The sequence below is a fragment of the Bos mutus genome, chromosome 24, assembly GCF_027580195.1.
Source record: "Bos mutus isolate GX-2022 chromosome 24, NWIPB_WYAK_1.1, whole genome shotgun sequence".
Taxonomy (NCBI): Eukaryota; Metazoa; Chordata; class Mammalia; order Artiodactyla; family Bovidae; genus Bos; species Bos mutus.
Window position 1 is genome coordinate 30,818,999 of NC_091640.1, and position 16,075 is coordinate 30,835,073.

General features: G+C 36.9%; 1 protein-coding gene across 3 annotated transcripts in view; it reads left to right on the plus strand.

Annotated features, from left to right (window-relative positions):
- SS18 (SS18 subunit of BAF chromatin remodeling complex) overlaps nucleotides 1-15,281 on the plus strand; it is a 76,499-nt gene extending 61,218 nt beyond the window's left edge. For all 3 annotated transcript variants that reach the window (XM_070362044.1, XM_070362045.1, XM_070362046.1), the window contains 2 exons: nucleotides 4,179-4,312; nucleotides 13,517-15,281. In XM_070362044.1, coding sequence (XP_070218145.1) covers nucleotides 4,179-4,312; nucleotides 13,517-13,543 — 161 coding nt within the window. In that variant the 3' untranslated portion in view covers nucleotides 13,544-15,281. The remainder of the gene's footprint in view (nucleotides 1-4,178; nucleotides 4,313-13,516) is intronic.
- Nucleotides 15,282-16,075: the final 794 nt, after the last annotated feature.

The following is a 16,075-nucleotide window of genomic DNA, read 5'->3' on the forward strand; positions in this document are numbered from 1 at the left end:
TCCATAGTGGCTGTACTAGTTTGCATTCCCACCAACAGTGTAAGAGGGTTCCCTTTCCTCCACACCCTCTCCAACATTTATTATTTGTAGACTTTTGGATCGCAGCCATTCTGACTGGTGTGAAATGGTACCTCATAGTGGTCTTGATTTGCATTTCTCTGATAATGAGTGATGTTGAGCATCTTTTCATGTGTTTGTTAGCCATCTGTATGTCTTCTTTGGAGAAATGTCTATTTAGTTCTTTGGCCCATTTTTTGATTGGGTCATTTATTTTTCTGGAGTTGAGCTGGAGGAGTTGCTTGTATATTTTTGAGATTAGTTGTTTGTCAGTTGCTTCATTTGCTATTATTTTCTCCCATTCTGAAGGCTGTCTTTTCACCTTGCTGATAGTTTCCTTTGATGTGCAGAAGCTTTTAAGGTTAATTAGGTCCCATTTGTTTATTTTTGCTTTTATTTCTGATATTCTGGGAGGTGGGTCATAGAGGATCCTGCTGTTATGTATGTCAGAGAGTGTTTTGCCTATGTTCTCCTCTAGGAGTTTATAGTTTCTGGTCTTACGTTTAGATCTTTAATCCATTTTGAGTTTATTTTTGTGTATGGTGTTAGAAAGTGTTCTAGTTTCATTCTTTTACAAGTGGTTGACCAGTTTTCCCAGCACCACTTGTTAAAGAGATTGTCTTTAATTCATTGTATATTCTTGCCTCCTTTGTCAAAGATAAGGTATCCATATGTGCATGGATTTATCTCTGGGCTTTCTATTTTGTTCCATTGATCTATATTTCTGTCTTTGTGCCAGTACCAGACTGTCTTGATAACTGTGGCTTTGTAGTAGAGCCTGAAGTCAGGTAGGTTGATTCCTCCAGTTCCATTCTTTTTTCTCAAGATCGCTTTGGCTATTCGAGGTTTTTTGTATTTCCATACAAATTGTGAAATTATTTGTTCTAGCTCTGTGAAGAATACTGTTGGTAGCTTGATAGGGATTGCATTGAATCTATAGATTGCTTTGGGTAGTATACTTATAACAATTATATGCCAATAAAATGGACAACACGGAAGAAATGGACAAATTCTTAGAAAAATACAACTTTCCAAAACTCGACCAGGAAGAAATAGAAAATCTTAACAGACCCATCACAAGCACGGAAATTGAAACTGTAATCAAAAATCTTCCAGCAAACAAAAGCCCAGGTCCAGATGGCTTCACAGCTGAATTCTACCAAAAATTTAGAGAAGAGCTAACACCTATCCTGCTCAAACTCTTCCAGAAAATTGCAGAGGAAGGTAAACTTCCAAACTCATTCTATGAGGCCACCATCACCCTAATACCAAAACCTGACAAAGATCCCACAAAAAAAGAAAACTACAGGCCAATATCACTGATGAATATAGATGCAAAAATCCTTAACAAAATTCTAGCAACCAGAATCCAATAACACATTAAAAAGATCATACACCATGACCAAGTGGGCTTTATCCCAGGGATGCAAGGATTCTTCAATATCCGCAAATCAATCAATGTAATACACCACATTAACAAATTGAAAAACAAAAACCATATGATTATCTCAATAGATGCAGAGAAAGCCTTTGACAAAATTCAACACCCATTTATGATAAAAACTCTCCAGAAAGCAGGAATAGAAGGAACATACCTCAACATCATAAAAGCTATATATGACAAACCCACAGCAAACATTATCCTCAATGGTGAAAAATTGAAAGCATTTCCTCTAAAGTCAGGAACAAGACAAGGGTGCCCACTTTCACCATTACTATTCAACATAGTTTTGGAAGTTTTGGCCACAGCAATCAGAGCAGAAAAAGAAATAAAAGGAATCCAAATTGGAAAAGAAGAAGTAAAACTCTCACTATTTGCAGATGACATGATCCTCTACATAGAACACCCTAAAGACTCCACCAGAAAATTACTAGAACTAATCAATGACTATAGTAAAGTTGCAGGATATAAAATCAACACACAGAAATCCCTTGCATTCCTATACACTAATAATGAGAAAACAGAAAGAGAAATTAAGGAAACAATTCCATTCACCATTGCAACGGAAAGAATAAAATACTTAGGAATATATCTACCTAAAGAAACTAAAGACCTATATATAGAAAACTATAAAACACTGGTGAAAGAAATCAAAGAGGACACTAATAGATGGAGAAATATACCATGTTCATGGATTGGAAGAATCAATATAGTGGAGATGACTCTTGAGAGTCCCTTGGACTGCAAGATCAAACCAGTCAATCCTAAAAAATCAACCCTGAATATTCATTGGAAGGACTGATGCTGAAGCTCCAATACTTTGGCCACCTGATGCTAAGAGCTGACTCATGAGACAAGACTCTGATGCTGGGAAAGATTGAAGGCAAAAAGAGAAAGGGGCAACAGAAGATTAGATTGTTAGATACCATCACTGACTCAATGGACATGAATTTGAGCAAACTCTGGGAGATAGTAGAGGACAGAGGAACCTGGCATGCTGAAGTTTATGGGGCCACAAAGAATCAGACCTAACTTAGTGACTGAACAACAACAACGTCTTACTATTTTTATTCATTGATTTAAACTCTGCTGTTATGGGCACCTCTTTCCACCTGTGATAGCAAATCTGAAAACCAGAACCAGGCTAAAATTCTCTTGAACCTTCGCAAATAAGCACTGAAATTTCAGTCAAGTATTGGAAGTTAGGTATTGATCAGTTCTGGTTTCCTAATTCCAAATATGACTTTAGAAATATTCCATGTATTTCTTGTCTTTTTGAAGGGATATTCTTACTACTCTCAAATGGCATTTCCATTTCATGACCATTGGACATTTGTACATTGAATAAATAGAGTATTCTGGTTTTATTGTGTTCAGTGCCCACAAATGTTACATAAATCAGTCAGGTAAGTTTATTGAGTTAAGAGAAGTATTTTCAGTGGAAAGAGAGAGTAAAAGAAATCTAGTAATTTGGGTTTAAATGGTTAAATGCTTTTCTGTCTGACACTGGGTACCCTCATGGAAATGTTCCCACTTTGCTTATCTGTAGGTTTTAGTTGTCAAACTTCATTCTAATAGAAAATTTAGTTTTAATAATCGGGTGCATAATAAATAGTCAAAAGAGTGGAATGTTTTTTAAGACTGATGGAATTTATTTAAGCTTGAAAATTTATTCTCTTTGACATTCCTCTATAATCAGTGTTTTCTGTGACAGGTTTTGAATGGCTGTGATTGAAACATTTAAGCAGGAAAGCATTTCAGCGTATGCTTTATAAAGCATTCCTAACAATAGACAGTAGTAGGATTTACAAAATAGACATATTTGTTTGGCAAGCCAAATTAGTCCCTTGTCTCTCTCTGGATGTTGAAATCATTCACTTATATGTGTTAAGTATTAAAGGTGATGGGTACACAGAGGGTAACTTCTGAATCGTGTTTTTTCACATGCAGTCTGTGGCTTTTCAAGTCTTCTTTAGTTTCTGTTTGTCGGTGCTTGTCGGTGTAGAGCATAAAGCTTTCTTTTGGTGGTTGTGAATGTAAATCTGAAATTTACGTGTAAAATCGTTCTTTGTGATTCTTCTAGTGATTGCAAGTGTAAATATTGAGTGATACAGCTGTGACTATCACTGGTTTCCAAACTTTAATTAGAAATTTCTTCAGTATTTTAATCTGAATCTGCTTCTTGCTTTTTTCTTTCACCCCCTTGCTTATACTGGTTAACTTTCAAATAGAAATACAGATGAGTTTCCTTAACATCACGTGCTTTACAACTCCCGAGTCTCTTACTCATTTTGACATATGAAATTTTAATGGCTAACACATAGCTTAATAGTTATACTGAATCAAAGCATCTTGGTACATGGTAGTATCTTTACAGTATTTTTTTATAATTTATTTTTAATTGAAGGATAATTGCTCTATAATATTGTATTGGTTTCTGCCAAATGTCAGCATGAATCAGCCATAAGTATACCTATGTCCCCTTCCTCTTGAACCTAACAGTATTTTTACTTATAAATTTTGGAATTTATTTAAGCATTTGAGAAGAATCAAGATAGCAAACTATTCTTTTGAGTTTAAAAATGAGAACATAGTAACATCTAATTCTAAACCCTTTCTAGAATTCTAGGAACTTGCTATATTTTCTTCTGGAGTTTTATTTTTGTTAATTATTTTGCAGGTCCTTCACAGGGTGGCCCAGGTCCTCAGTATCCTAACTACCCACAGGGACAAGGTCAGCAGTACGGGGGTTACAGACCGGCACAGCCTGGACCCCCACAGCCACCACAGCAGAGGCCTTATGGGTACGACCAGGTAAGTTCCTTGGCCAGCTGTGTGGCTGCCCCATTGTGTGCTCACTCTTGATTAGCTTAAATATTTTTCAGTTGGTGACTCATTTTTCCCTCCTTTTGTTTATAACATGAGTTAACCAAAAAAAAGTATTTTCTCTTGAGTCTTTTTCATAGAATGCTAGCACAGTCAATGGCACCCCACTCCAGTACTCTTGCCTGGAAAATCCCATGGACCGAGGAGCCTGGTAGGCTGCAGTTCATGAGTTCGCTAAGAGTCAAACACGACTGAGTGACTTCACTTTCACTTTTCACTTTCATGCATTGGAGAAGGAAATGGCAACCCACTCTAGTGTTCTTGCCTGGAGAATCCCAGGGATGGGGGAGCCTGGTGGGCTGCCGTCTATGGGGTCGCACAGAGTTGGACACGACTGAAGCGACTTAGCAAAAGCAGCAGCAGCACAGTTAATCATGGTTACTGTAGCATATAAAACGTGGCATTCTCCAGGCACCAGCATTCATTCATTTTCATTTATTTATAGTCTCTCTCTAGTCTTTACCCTGCAGGCATGCTTCCCTTAGCCCTTCCAAACATTATTCTGTATTCTAAACCCCTTGATTTCTCTTATTTCCCTCCTGTTTATTGTTCAAGACTACTCAAGACTTGACCTGTTGAAATGTGGAGTCCATCTGAGTCAGTGCTCTCCCTGGCTCCCAGCTTCATGTCAGCATATTCACTCCACTTCCTTAGCAGCCACGATGTCCTTTCTCTTTCAGTTCATACTCATAACCTTTCTCTGCTGCCTCCTATACTCATATCCATTATGTCAGATATTAATAATCTATCTCCCCTGTTACCTTTCCTTCTACTTCCTTCAGATAAGTATAAGTGTATCTCATCCTATGATGTCTGTATTCTCTTAAACCTTCTTTTCATCAGTAAATTGCTCAGGCTTCATAATCCTGTGCCACGGTCATTGTTTTATGAATCTTCTCATACATGCTCTAAATTATTAAGATGATTTATTACATTGGCAGGGTTTTTTTTTTTCTTTTATTGATTTCAGGTTTGTTTAATGTCTTTACAGTGAGGAGAATCTGATCTGTTCACCACTTAAGCTGCCTAAAATACATTACTTTTTAATGTTAGAGTTACAGGACCAGTAGAGACAATCTGGTTTGAGGAACAAGTCATATACAATGCTGGTTAGATGCTGAGGCATGAGCAGCTCTTTCGTCAACACTCTCTCAAGTGGACAACCCTCTTGTACTGATAGTTCTTAGTTAGGTGGGAAAAATAAAAGGATGTGGACAGATAAGTAATATTAAAAAGAATGTACTAAGATTAAGTCACAGGATTAGGGGAAGTTTTATTTAATTGTAAAATAAGTGTTGACTAGTGAGTATTTAAGGACAAGATCCCTGAGCAGATATAATTTAGGCTCATTCTAATCCACAGGATTGCTGTTGAAAAGTGGTCATTTACTCCATAATTCAACAAATTTTTATTAATTTCCTGTGTGTGCTGGACACTATTGTGTCCTGGATGAGTGAAACAGACCTGGTCCTTACAGCCCATGGAGCAACTCTCTCGATCTTCCTTGACCTCGCTTTAGCATCTGACTCAGGTTCCTATCTTCATTCTTAACTGGTCTTTTTTAGCTTCTACATGACTACTGTTTTGTTCCTCTTAATTTCCAGTGATTCCTTTTCTACTTTCTACTTGTTTCTCATCTTTCTTTTACCTCATCAGTTTCTTTTATCAGTCCTTGGCTTGGTGTTTTTCTCAGTCTCTATTCCTCCTGTCTTGCATTTTCAGTATCCTTAGCCCACCCTTCTCAACCCAACTCCAGCTCCATTTTTTCAACTGTGTACAGAACATCTCTCTGGGTGTCTTGCCATTTTCTTCAACTTCATCATTTTCTTCCTGACTCATCATGTTTCTGAATCTCCTAAACTTGTATCATTCATTAAGCAAATGGTTCTTGAGGAACATTTGTGTGCCAAGATGGGAATATGTTAGGAAAATTAGATCGATATGGACTCTGCATTTGTGAACTTAAGTCTAGGTGGGATACAGACAAGTAATAGATGATATGATGTAGTGTGAGAAGGTACTTGTATGAGGGAAGGCAAGATTTTTGTGAAAGGAAGCTCTTAACTCAGATATATGTTTCTTGAGAAGTATAAGTGCAGGAGCCCAGGGCTGAGAAGATATTAGCCAGCTTGTTGTAGAGAACAGATGGGTATTCTCGTCAGAAAGAAGTGCACTCATGAATGACTAGTGTTAAGTTATGTGGCTCAGTAAAGCAGAAGTGTGGGGAGGAAGAGGCAAAAGGGTGGAGAGATAAATTAGGGCCAGGTTAGGAGGACTCTTGTAAGGCGTACAGGGGAGCTTGGTTTTTATCTTGGTAATGGTGTGGGTCAACCACAATGTGAGTATTGCATTCTCACCAGCAGTGAATGGGAGTTCTTGTCACTCTGCACCCTCATCAGCATTTGATGTTATCAGTGTTCAGAATTTTGGCAATTCTAATAGGTGTGTGGCATATCTCATTGTTGTTTTATTTTGCATTTCTCCAATGACATATTACATAGACATCCTTTCATGTGCTCATTTGCCATCCTTATATCTTCTTTGGTGAGGTGTCTTTTCAGGTCTTTGGCCCATTTTTTAGTAGAGTTGTTCATTTTCTTATTGTTGAGTTGTAAGAATTCTTTGTATGGTTTAGATAACAGTCGTTATCAGATGTGTCTTTTAACTGCTTTGTCTTCTTGACTTTTCTTATTTTTTTGACATTGTCTTTCTCAGGGTAGAAAGTTTTAATTTTAATGAAGTCCAGTTTATCAGTTATTTCTTTCATGGATCACACCTTTGATGTTGTATCTGTAAAGTCACCGCAGAACTCAAGGTCACCTGTGTTTTCTCTTATGTTGTCTTCTAGGAGATTTATTAGTTTTGTATTTTACATTGAGGTCAAGTTCTTACTTAAGTTAATTCTCTGAATTGGGAAAATCTTAGTTGTTAAGCTTTGTATCTGGACTCACTTTTTTGTATGCAGATGTCCAGTTAACTAGCACCATTTGTTGAATGGGACCACCCTTGCACTATTGTATTTCCTTTGCTCCTTTGCCAAAGATCAGTTGCCTGTATCCAAGTGGATCTGTTTCTGGGCTCTCTATTCACTTACATCTATCTATTTTTCTGTTCTTTTACCAATATCACATTGTCTTAATTGCTGTAGCTTGATAGTAAGTCTTGAAGTTGAACATTGTCCGTCTTTGTTGTCTCCTCCAGTATTCTATGGTTATTCTGGGTCTTCTGCCGTTCCATATATATTTTATAATTACATTGTCAGTATCCAAAAGTAACTTGCTAAGATTTTGGTTGGAATTGGGTTGAATCTTTAGATCAAGTTAGGAAGAACTCCTATATCTCAACAATACTGGGTTTGCTATCCATGAACATGGAACATCTCTACATTTATTAAGTTCTTTGATTTCTTTTATTACTTTTTAAGTTTTCCTGATGCAATTCTATGTATATTTTATTAGATTTATACCTAAGAGTTTAACTTGTGGGGGAGAATTCTTATGTAGGTGGTATTGTTTTTAATTTCAAATTCCTCTTGCTCATTGTGGTAGCTTAGGGTGAATGGTGTGAGATTCATGATCTCCGAAGAAGATTTAGCTTTAGGACCAGAGACCAGGCTTGATGACTCAAGAGCTTTTGTGTAGCAGAGTTTTATTAAAGTATAAAAAGGGACAGAGAAAGCTTCTGACACAGACATCAGAAGGGGGGCAGAGAGTGCCCCCTCACTAGTGTTAGCAAGGGAGTTATATACTTTTTAAGTTGGTTATTACAGTAAATCAAAAGAATGTCTCAAGTTGTAAAAATTTTACCAGACCCACTCCCACAGTTTACATTTTAAGATAATAGGATTAGAAGTTAACAACAGAAAGATTTTACCAGGCCCACTCCCATAATATACATTCTAAGATACCAGGATTAGTCAGAAGATTTTCAGGAAGGAGAAACTGTCCTCAAGCAGGATAAGTTGTTATATAATCCTTAGTACAGAGTTTAAACCAAGCTGTTTGTTGTGTAATCATCAGTTCCAGGCTTAAAGAAAAAAATGTTTTATGACTCAGACTAAGGAACATAGACGGAAAAAAAAGACGTTTGTCCTTTCCTTCTTGAGAATTCCAGACCCCTCTCTCCTCCTTGGGGACCCTGGACTTCTTATCAACCTGCCTAGCAGTTGACTCTCTCAGCTGCTAGTGTGTAGGGGAATTTTCTGTCTTAACCTTGTATCCTGCAACCTTGCTTATTAGTTTCAGGAGGTTTTTTTTTATTGTTGCTTCTTTGGGATTTTCTCCCGAGTCAGTCATGTCATCTGCAAACAGACAGTTTTATTTCTTCTTTTCCAATTTGTGTATCTTTATTTCTTTTTCTAATTGCCTAAGCTAGGAATTTCAGTACCATGTTGAGGAAGAGTGGTGTGAGGGGACATCTCTGCTTGGTTTCTGATCTTAGCAGGAAAGTTTCATTAAATACTATGTTAGATGCTTTTATTTCTAGCATAGCACTTATCTCCATGTGACACATGTAGTTATTGTTGATTATCATACTCTCTTCCCTAGACTGTCAGTTCTTCAAAGACTTCACCATGTCTGTTTTTATCCCTGTTGAGTCTCCACCGCCTGTGGGACACGTTGCTGTTGTTAGTGTTGTTCAGTTGCTCAGGTGTGTCCAACTCTTTGTGACCACACGCACTGCAGCACACCAGGCTTCCCCGTCCTTCACTGTCTCCTGGAGCTTGCTCAGACTCATGTCCACTGAGTTTGTGATGCCATCCAGCCATCTTGTCCTCTTGTTGTCCCCTTCTCCTCCTGCCTTCAATCTTGCCCAGCATCGGGGTCTTTTTCAGTGAGTCAGCTCTTCTTATCAGGTGGCCAGAGTATTAGAGCTTCAGCTTCAGCATCAGTCCCTCCAATGAATATTCAGGATTGATTTCCTTTAGGATTGACTGGTTTGATCTCTTTGCAGTCCAAGGGACTCTCAAGAGTCTTCTCCAGTACCAGAATTCAGAAGCATTAGTTCTTTGGTGCTTAGCTTTCTTTATGGTCCAACTCTCACATCCCTACATGACTACTGGAAAAGCCATAGTTTTGACTGTATGGACCTTTGTTTGCAAAGTAGTGTCTCTGCTTTTTAATATGCTGTCTAGGTTTGTCATAGTTTTTCTTCCAGGAGGGAACACATTGAGTAGTCAGTAAATGTGGTAAGTGAACATATAAGGCCATTACTTCCTAAATCTGAATTGTGATCATAAGAATAAAGAAACCTCTAAAAAGTATTCTGACAGTAATTTTAAGACCTTTTTAGGATTAGGTGAATGAAAAAGAGAAATTTAAAGATAGTTTATATTACTCAGTTATTGTTCAATCTAGGGACTCTCACACCATACACTCTCTAGAAAACTCATTTACTCACAGGGTTTCAGTTTATCGTGCTGTTGACTGTCAAGTCTCTATTTCTAGTCTGACTTTCTCTTTTGAACATCAGGCGCTTAATAGTCATCTGCAGTTAGAAATAGCATATCAGTTTCATATAACCAAAACATTCATAATCTCTGTGCCACACATTCCTCCTTTCAGTGTTGTCTGTCAGAGATAGGTACTGTTGCCAAGTTAGAAAGCCGTGTGCCACATTTGTACTTATGTCTTTCTCCATCTCCCTCTCTCCATCTAGTAAATGACAGAATCTTGTTAGCCTGGTCTCCTCTAACATTCTTGTATCCATCCACTTCTAAAAGTGCCGTATCTTTGTTTAGACCATTAATATGTCCTAACTTCATCACCGGATGAAGGATTCTCCCATGCTATCTTCTTGCATCCTTTCCCATTCATTCTTTACTCTAGTCAGAGGAATTTTGTAATTTAAAAAAGGAAAAGAAAAATTGAAGAGGCAAAGAGAGAGATGCTATGCCGAGGCTTAGAGAGTAGAAATGATTGACCCAAGATGACAGAGGTGAGAAGTGGTCGAGCTGGGTGGTAAGTCCTGAGTAGTCAACTAGAGACCCAGTGATTGGACCCTTCCTTGTACCAGGCTGCCTCCAGCCACACCAGCTGTGTGCAGAACATCTTCATGCTCTTCTTCTTGAATAACTTTTTGAAGCAGGAATTATAATTATCCTCACTTGTCAGATGAGAAAATCAAGAAAGGGAAGGTAGGTAACTGGCCTCAAGACCAAGAAACTGTTAAGCAGGAGAGTTAAAACTAGAAATAGATTTCCGGCTGCAAAACCCTTATTTTTAACCCTAGAATTTGCTAATGGTTGTAAATATACAGTATTTGTGGGGGCTTGCTTGTGATTTGATTTTATCCTAGCAAAGTGATTAAGTCTAGATCAAGTTACTTAAATTTTCAGGGCTTCAGTTTCTTCATCTATAAAATGGAGATATGTATACTGCATAGGTAACAGATGAACACAAAGCACTTATTATGGTGTTTGACATATGGTAATTAAGATCTTATTGAGATATATTAACAGTTAGCTATTATTGATATTAGTCAGACTTCTTACATCTATTACTTCAAGCTGTGTGTTACCAAATAATCAATAGCTTCTACTCCTTATTATGGTACATTCTTTTTTATTCTCCAGTTCCCTAAGCATTTTTAACCATTTTTTCTCCACTTTTGCTTTAGCTATGTCTGCTATTTGAATTGCCCCTTTTTTCTTTTCTCTGCTATTCAGATTTTACTATTAAGGCACACAGTCTCTGTGAAATATTTTTAAAATAATTTTAGTTGTGTTAACCTTTTCCTTTCTGAATGCTTATAGAACTTGTTCTGTAACTACACTTTATTTGTAAATCTGATTTTCCCCATTTTTAAAATTTCTTACAGTGCTGAGCATATAATATTTGCTCAGTAAACGTTTGTAATTGCTTGAATATCATATTTGCCATACAGTATTGAAGAAGTCTTATGTGTTAGGCACTCATCAATACTTGGGGACTAAGAATGGATAAGACCTAGTCCCTATCATTAATTCATATTACAGTAGATAGATTATAACTTCTGTTTATATAGCACATCAGTTTTTACCTCTCTTCTGCATTCACGTCATTCATAACATGTGCCACTTGCTTTCATCATTACTATCTCATTATACACATTCACTAGGAGAGCATTTCCTTCCAGCATTAAGACTTGCTTATTTCTAATTTTTTTGTAATTTTTGAAAGCGCTTTTTCATGTCCTCTCTTATTTGAGTGTCCTGGCAAACAAATGAGGTAGAACTTGTGTAATCTTAAACAGAAAAATGAGATCCAGAGATGAATAGGTTATGGTCCCCACCTTATAGGTGAAGAATCTGCATCTCAAAAAATTAACAATAGAGTTGGGACTTAAACTTAATATTCCTGTACACTACGCATTTCTTATTTTAAACTTTGTACTATAGGAGTTTTTGTGCTTCTCTGGTGGCTCAGACAGTAAAGAATCCACCTGCAGTGCAGAAGACCTGGGTTTGATCCCTGGGTTGGGAAGATGCCCTGGAGGAGGGCACGCCAACCCACTCCAATATTCTTGTCTGGAGAATCACCATGGACACATGGGGTTGCAAAGAGTTGAACACAACTGAATGATTAAGCACAGCATATAGGAATTTTTAAACAAAAACAGCAGGGAAGAACCTCATGAATCCCTGTATACCCACAAACCAACTGCAACAAATATCAACATTTTACCAATGTTGTTTTATATATGTCCCATCCTATTTTATAAAGCAAATCCTACCTATAAATATTTCTTTTTATAATGTTGTTTTTTTTCATGGCCTGTTTATTTTTTGGCTGTGTGAGGCTTCATTGCTGTGTGGGGGTTTCTCTAGTTGTGGCAAGTGGGGCTGCTCTTTGTGGTCTGTGGGCTTCTCTTGTTGCAGAGCATGGGCTCAGTAGTTGTGGCACATGGGCTTACTAGCTCCCTGGCATGTGGGATCTTCCCAGAGCAGGGATCAAACTCGTGTCCCTGAGTTGGCAGTTGGATTCTTAACCACTGGACCACCCTGGAAGCCCTACACATATTTTAAGATGAGCTCTGACTTTAAATTGTTCTGAATATAATTATGTAAAATACCTCAATATTTTTAAAACCTTAATTCTATTTATAGTGCATTATCTGCTCAGATATAGTGCTATTCAGCAGATTTTCAAGTATATCTGCTTCTATGGAAGTGTAAATTTTTAGGGTACTACTTAACGGTATAGGAGGATTTTAACTCTAGAATACTTTCTTGATATAATTAATAGGACTTAGAGGGGGATGTTTAGCCAGAGGAAACAGCTGATTATGAGCTCCCAGTGAATACTGTTTTTGGAAAATAAGTGCTTTTATGAGCATCTTTTTAAAACACATTTAAGACATTTTATTAAAGTAAATTTTTTCTGGTCTCTCTTTTCTTCTACCTTTCTTTTTTGGAGAAAAAGATTTTCCTTCTCTTTTCTAAAAACCTGCTTTAACAGTTGTATACTGGACATTGTTTACCTCCCTTGTAGAATGTTACTGTTTCATTCATTACCTGTTTTATATCTATACTTTATTTTCTTTCCCTTGCTGTCAGCCTATAGGCCCTTCAAACCTACCTTATTAAAAGCAACAAAAGATAAACAGTCTTTCTTTGATTTTATGTACCAGCTGCCTACCTGAATATGTCTGCTGATACCTCACTGGCCTCAGGGAAAGGCCCAAATTCTATAGACAGGCTATAAGGTTCTATGCCCCTTATCTCCCAGATATCTCTTCATCCTTGGTACTTATCCTAACTTGGTGTTAATACATAAGTTATTACAATAATCCAAACAGTTACAGACTTTGTATATTAGCATATAATTTATACACTGATATACACCATGGCAGAGTTTAGAGCCAGAACTTCTCACTCATTCCTGATCACTTCAGTTCATCAAAATTCACCAGAAACTTAAATTCTCATTATGTGCTGTTCTAGGCTCAAAGACTTGGAAATCCATTTGCAGTTGAATGTGATATCAGAAAAAAATTACAGAGATACTGTATACCTAAATACAGAACAATTTCTGTATGTTTTGAAAGTAGCTGGTTTTGCCATATGACACTATAAAGACTGACTTGTGATTTTCTGTGCAAACTATTATGGTCAAATGATCATCTCATTACGTTTTAAAATTTATCTTTCAGGGGCAGTATGGAAACTACCAGCAATGAAGATACTTCCATTCCAGTAGCCAGAATCTGCTAGCAGCCATATTGTCGCCTCAGCACTGTGGACTCCTTCCTGTGAAGAGACCCTTCCATTCCATCTAGTTTTTGGAAAAACCTTGTGGATAAGCGGCTGTTTCATCCGTAAGCAGCCTGTGTGGCTTAGTTATAAAAAGGCTTTAGTAGCTCAAAAATACTCTTGATTTCACATGTCTACTCTAGATGGCAACATTGGACAGAAAATACAATGACATACCCAATTTGCAATGATTTCGGAACTGCGTTTCAAACGGACTGTTACAGACTGAAAGGTGTGAACAGCTTTGTATGTTTATGAAGGTTAAGGGAATTTAATACTTTTCCATAGATTCTTTTGTAAGGGGAAGAGGGAAATGTACACTTTTTACAGCAGCAATATTTTGTATATTATGTTTATTTCATGTGGTGAATATGCAAGGCGGTACACTACGCGCTGGACAGAATCAGATCCTCTGTTGCTGGGGATGGGAGCACGTTGGATGCTTGATTGTGCTAGTCTGAACGTGGGGTTCTGTGAAGCTGAAGGCGAGGGGGAGACAAAGCTCCCACGTGTCTACCACTGGGTTCTTCAGAGGACGTTCAGACCCCTTTCCTCTCTTAGCTAATCAGGGGCACTGTGGTACAGTTTTGAGTAAAAAGGCGTTTTTTAAAAAAGCTTTCCAGTTTTGTGGACAAAAACCTTTTTATAAAAGATCATTTATAATTCTGTTTTAAAATGTGAGGCAATAAGAATTACTTCATGTGGGATCTGAAGAATCTTGGTTAACAGTTTCATGTAAGTCTTCTCCTAAAACAGCAATAACTGAACCTGAAAGTTTTGATTTTACCTTGTTTGACTAATCACTAGTAAGTAATATCAGAACATTTTATAAGTGATATCAAAGAAGAGTCAACAATGATGCATTTTATTTTTTAACATGAGAAGGATAATTGGTTTCTATAATAAGAATAGTTCAGGAGACTTTATAAACCTTCCTTTCAACTTTTCTTGACTGGAAATAATGCCATTTATAAAGGAATACTTTTACGTTTTCCCCTTTTTTATGTTGGTTAATAGAACACAGAGATGTTTAGGAAAATGCTTGCTGATGAGGTTTATTCTGATCTATATTAAAAGCATAGAGGTTGCATTTCAGATCACTGTGTTTTATTAGCATGGTCTATTTAATCATACTTGAGACTGTCCTGTGCCTGATTGTTTGAGCTGAGTTCAGGAATTTTGCATTGGGCAGGAAATCATGCATTGAGAAGTTTATAACCACAATTATTTAAGCATAATCTGAAAACATCTAGCCCAAAGGTAAGTTGCTATTTTCATCACAGTTGCCTGTGCCCAGGGAATAAGGTATATTCTTTATAATTGGATTGTTTTTTCCCACTTACAACTGGAAACAAAACAGAAGGGGTGCCATAAATTTGAAAAAGCAAAATGTACTGTTCTCAACATACTGTAACCAAAAGGAAAAATTTTAATGTGTCTCTGTGTGTATGAAAGAGAGTGTGCGCGTGTTTTAAGGTCTGAATAAGGCTTTTTTCAACATGGTCAGTAGAAAATGGACATCAAGTTTGAACAGATAAAGCATGGACAGCCTTATTGTGACTGAAATGCTTTTAGGTTCTGTGCCAATTTTCCACCACTGTGTACTTTGTTGCTATTTAAAACTGTATCAACTCTAACAGAAGAATAAATTATTTGTGATTTTAATTTTCTCATTTGTTTTTTTAAATTAGATCTCTTTGACTCTCTTGTTCTGTCTGGAGACTGTGCTGTGGGTTTTTTATATAAGTTAGTCTAGTATAAGCAGACTATATTTGTATTCTAGGACTATCGAAATTCTCTTGTCATGCCCAAGTTAATTAGAATTAACTGTTCAGTAATCAGCATGTTGTGTGGGCTGTTTGTTATGGAATTCTTTCTCTGAAAATGAAGTCCATGAGGCTATAATCAAGATGACTGAATTAGATAAATGAGTTGAGGAGATGAAATTGTGCTGAACCCAACCTGGTGTAGATATGTTATCTCATTTGAAATAAGCTCAACTGACATTAAGAAATAATTTGTCTTGCCAACCCATCTTCTGTTGTCTTATTCTCCTTTTAATGGAAACTAAAATTGCAATTTTAATAAGCAGAATTTCCTCCAGGACTTTCTTCCTGGAGACTACCACATTTGCAAGGTTTAATTGTTTTATAACAGTCCTGTTTCGTAGAAGTTTTTAATTGGTGGTGACAAAAATTACCTTACTCCTTTGATACCTAGTAAGCTGAATAACTTTACCAGTAGCTTCCTACCAAGTTTGACATCACCGTATAGACCATATATTCTAAAACTGGAAATTTCGTTTTAGCAAAATGGATTATTATGAAGAAATATCATACTGTCCCATGAAATTCAGAAGAAAAACATTACTAAGAAGAGCAGGGCAGTTACTGATCAACATTTAAAAATATTTAACTGTGCTAGTTTAGTCATTTGAAAATATGTTAGTATTCTGTACA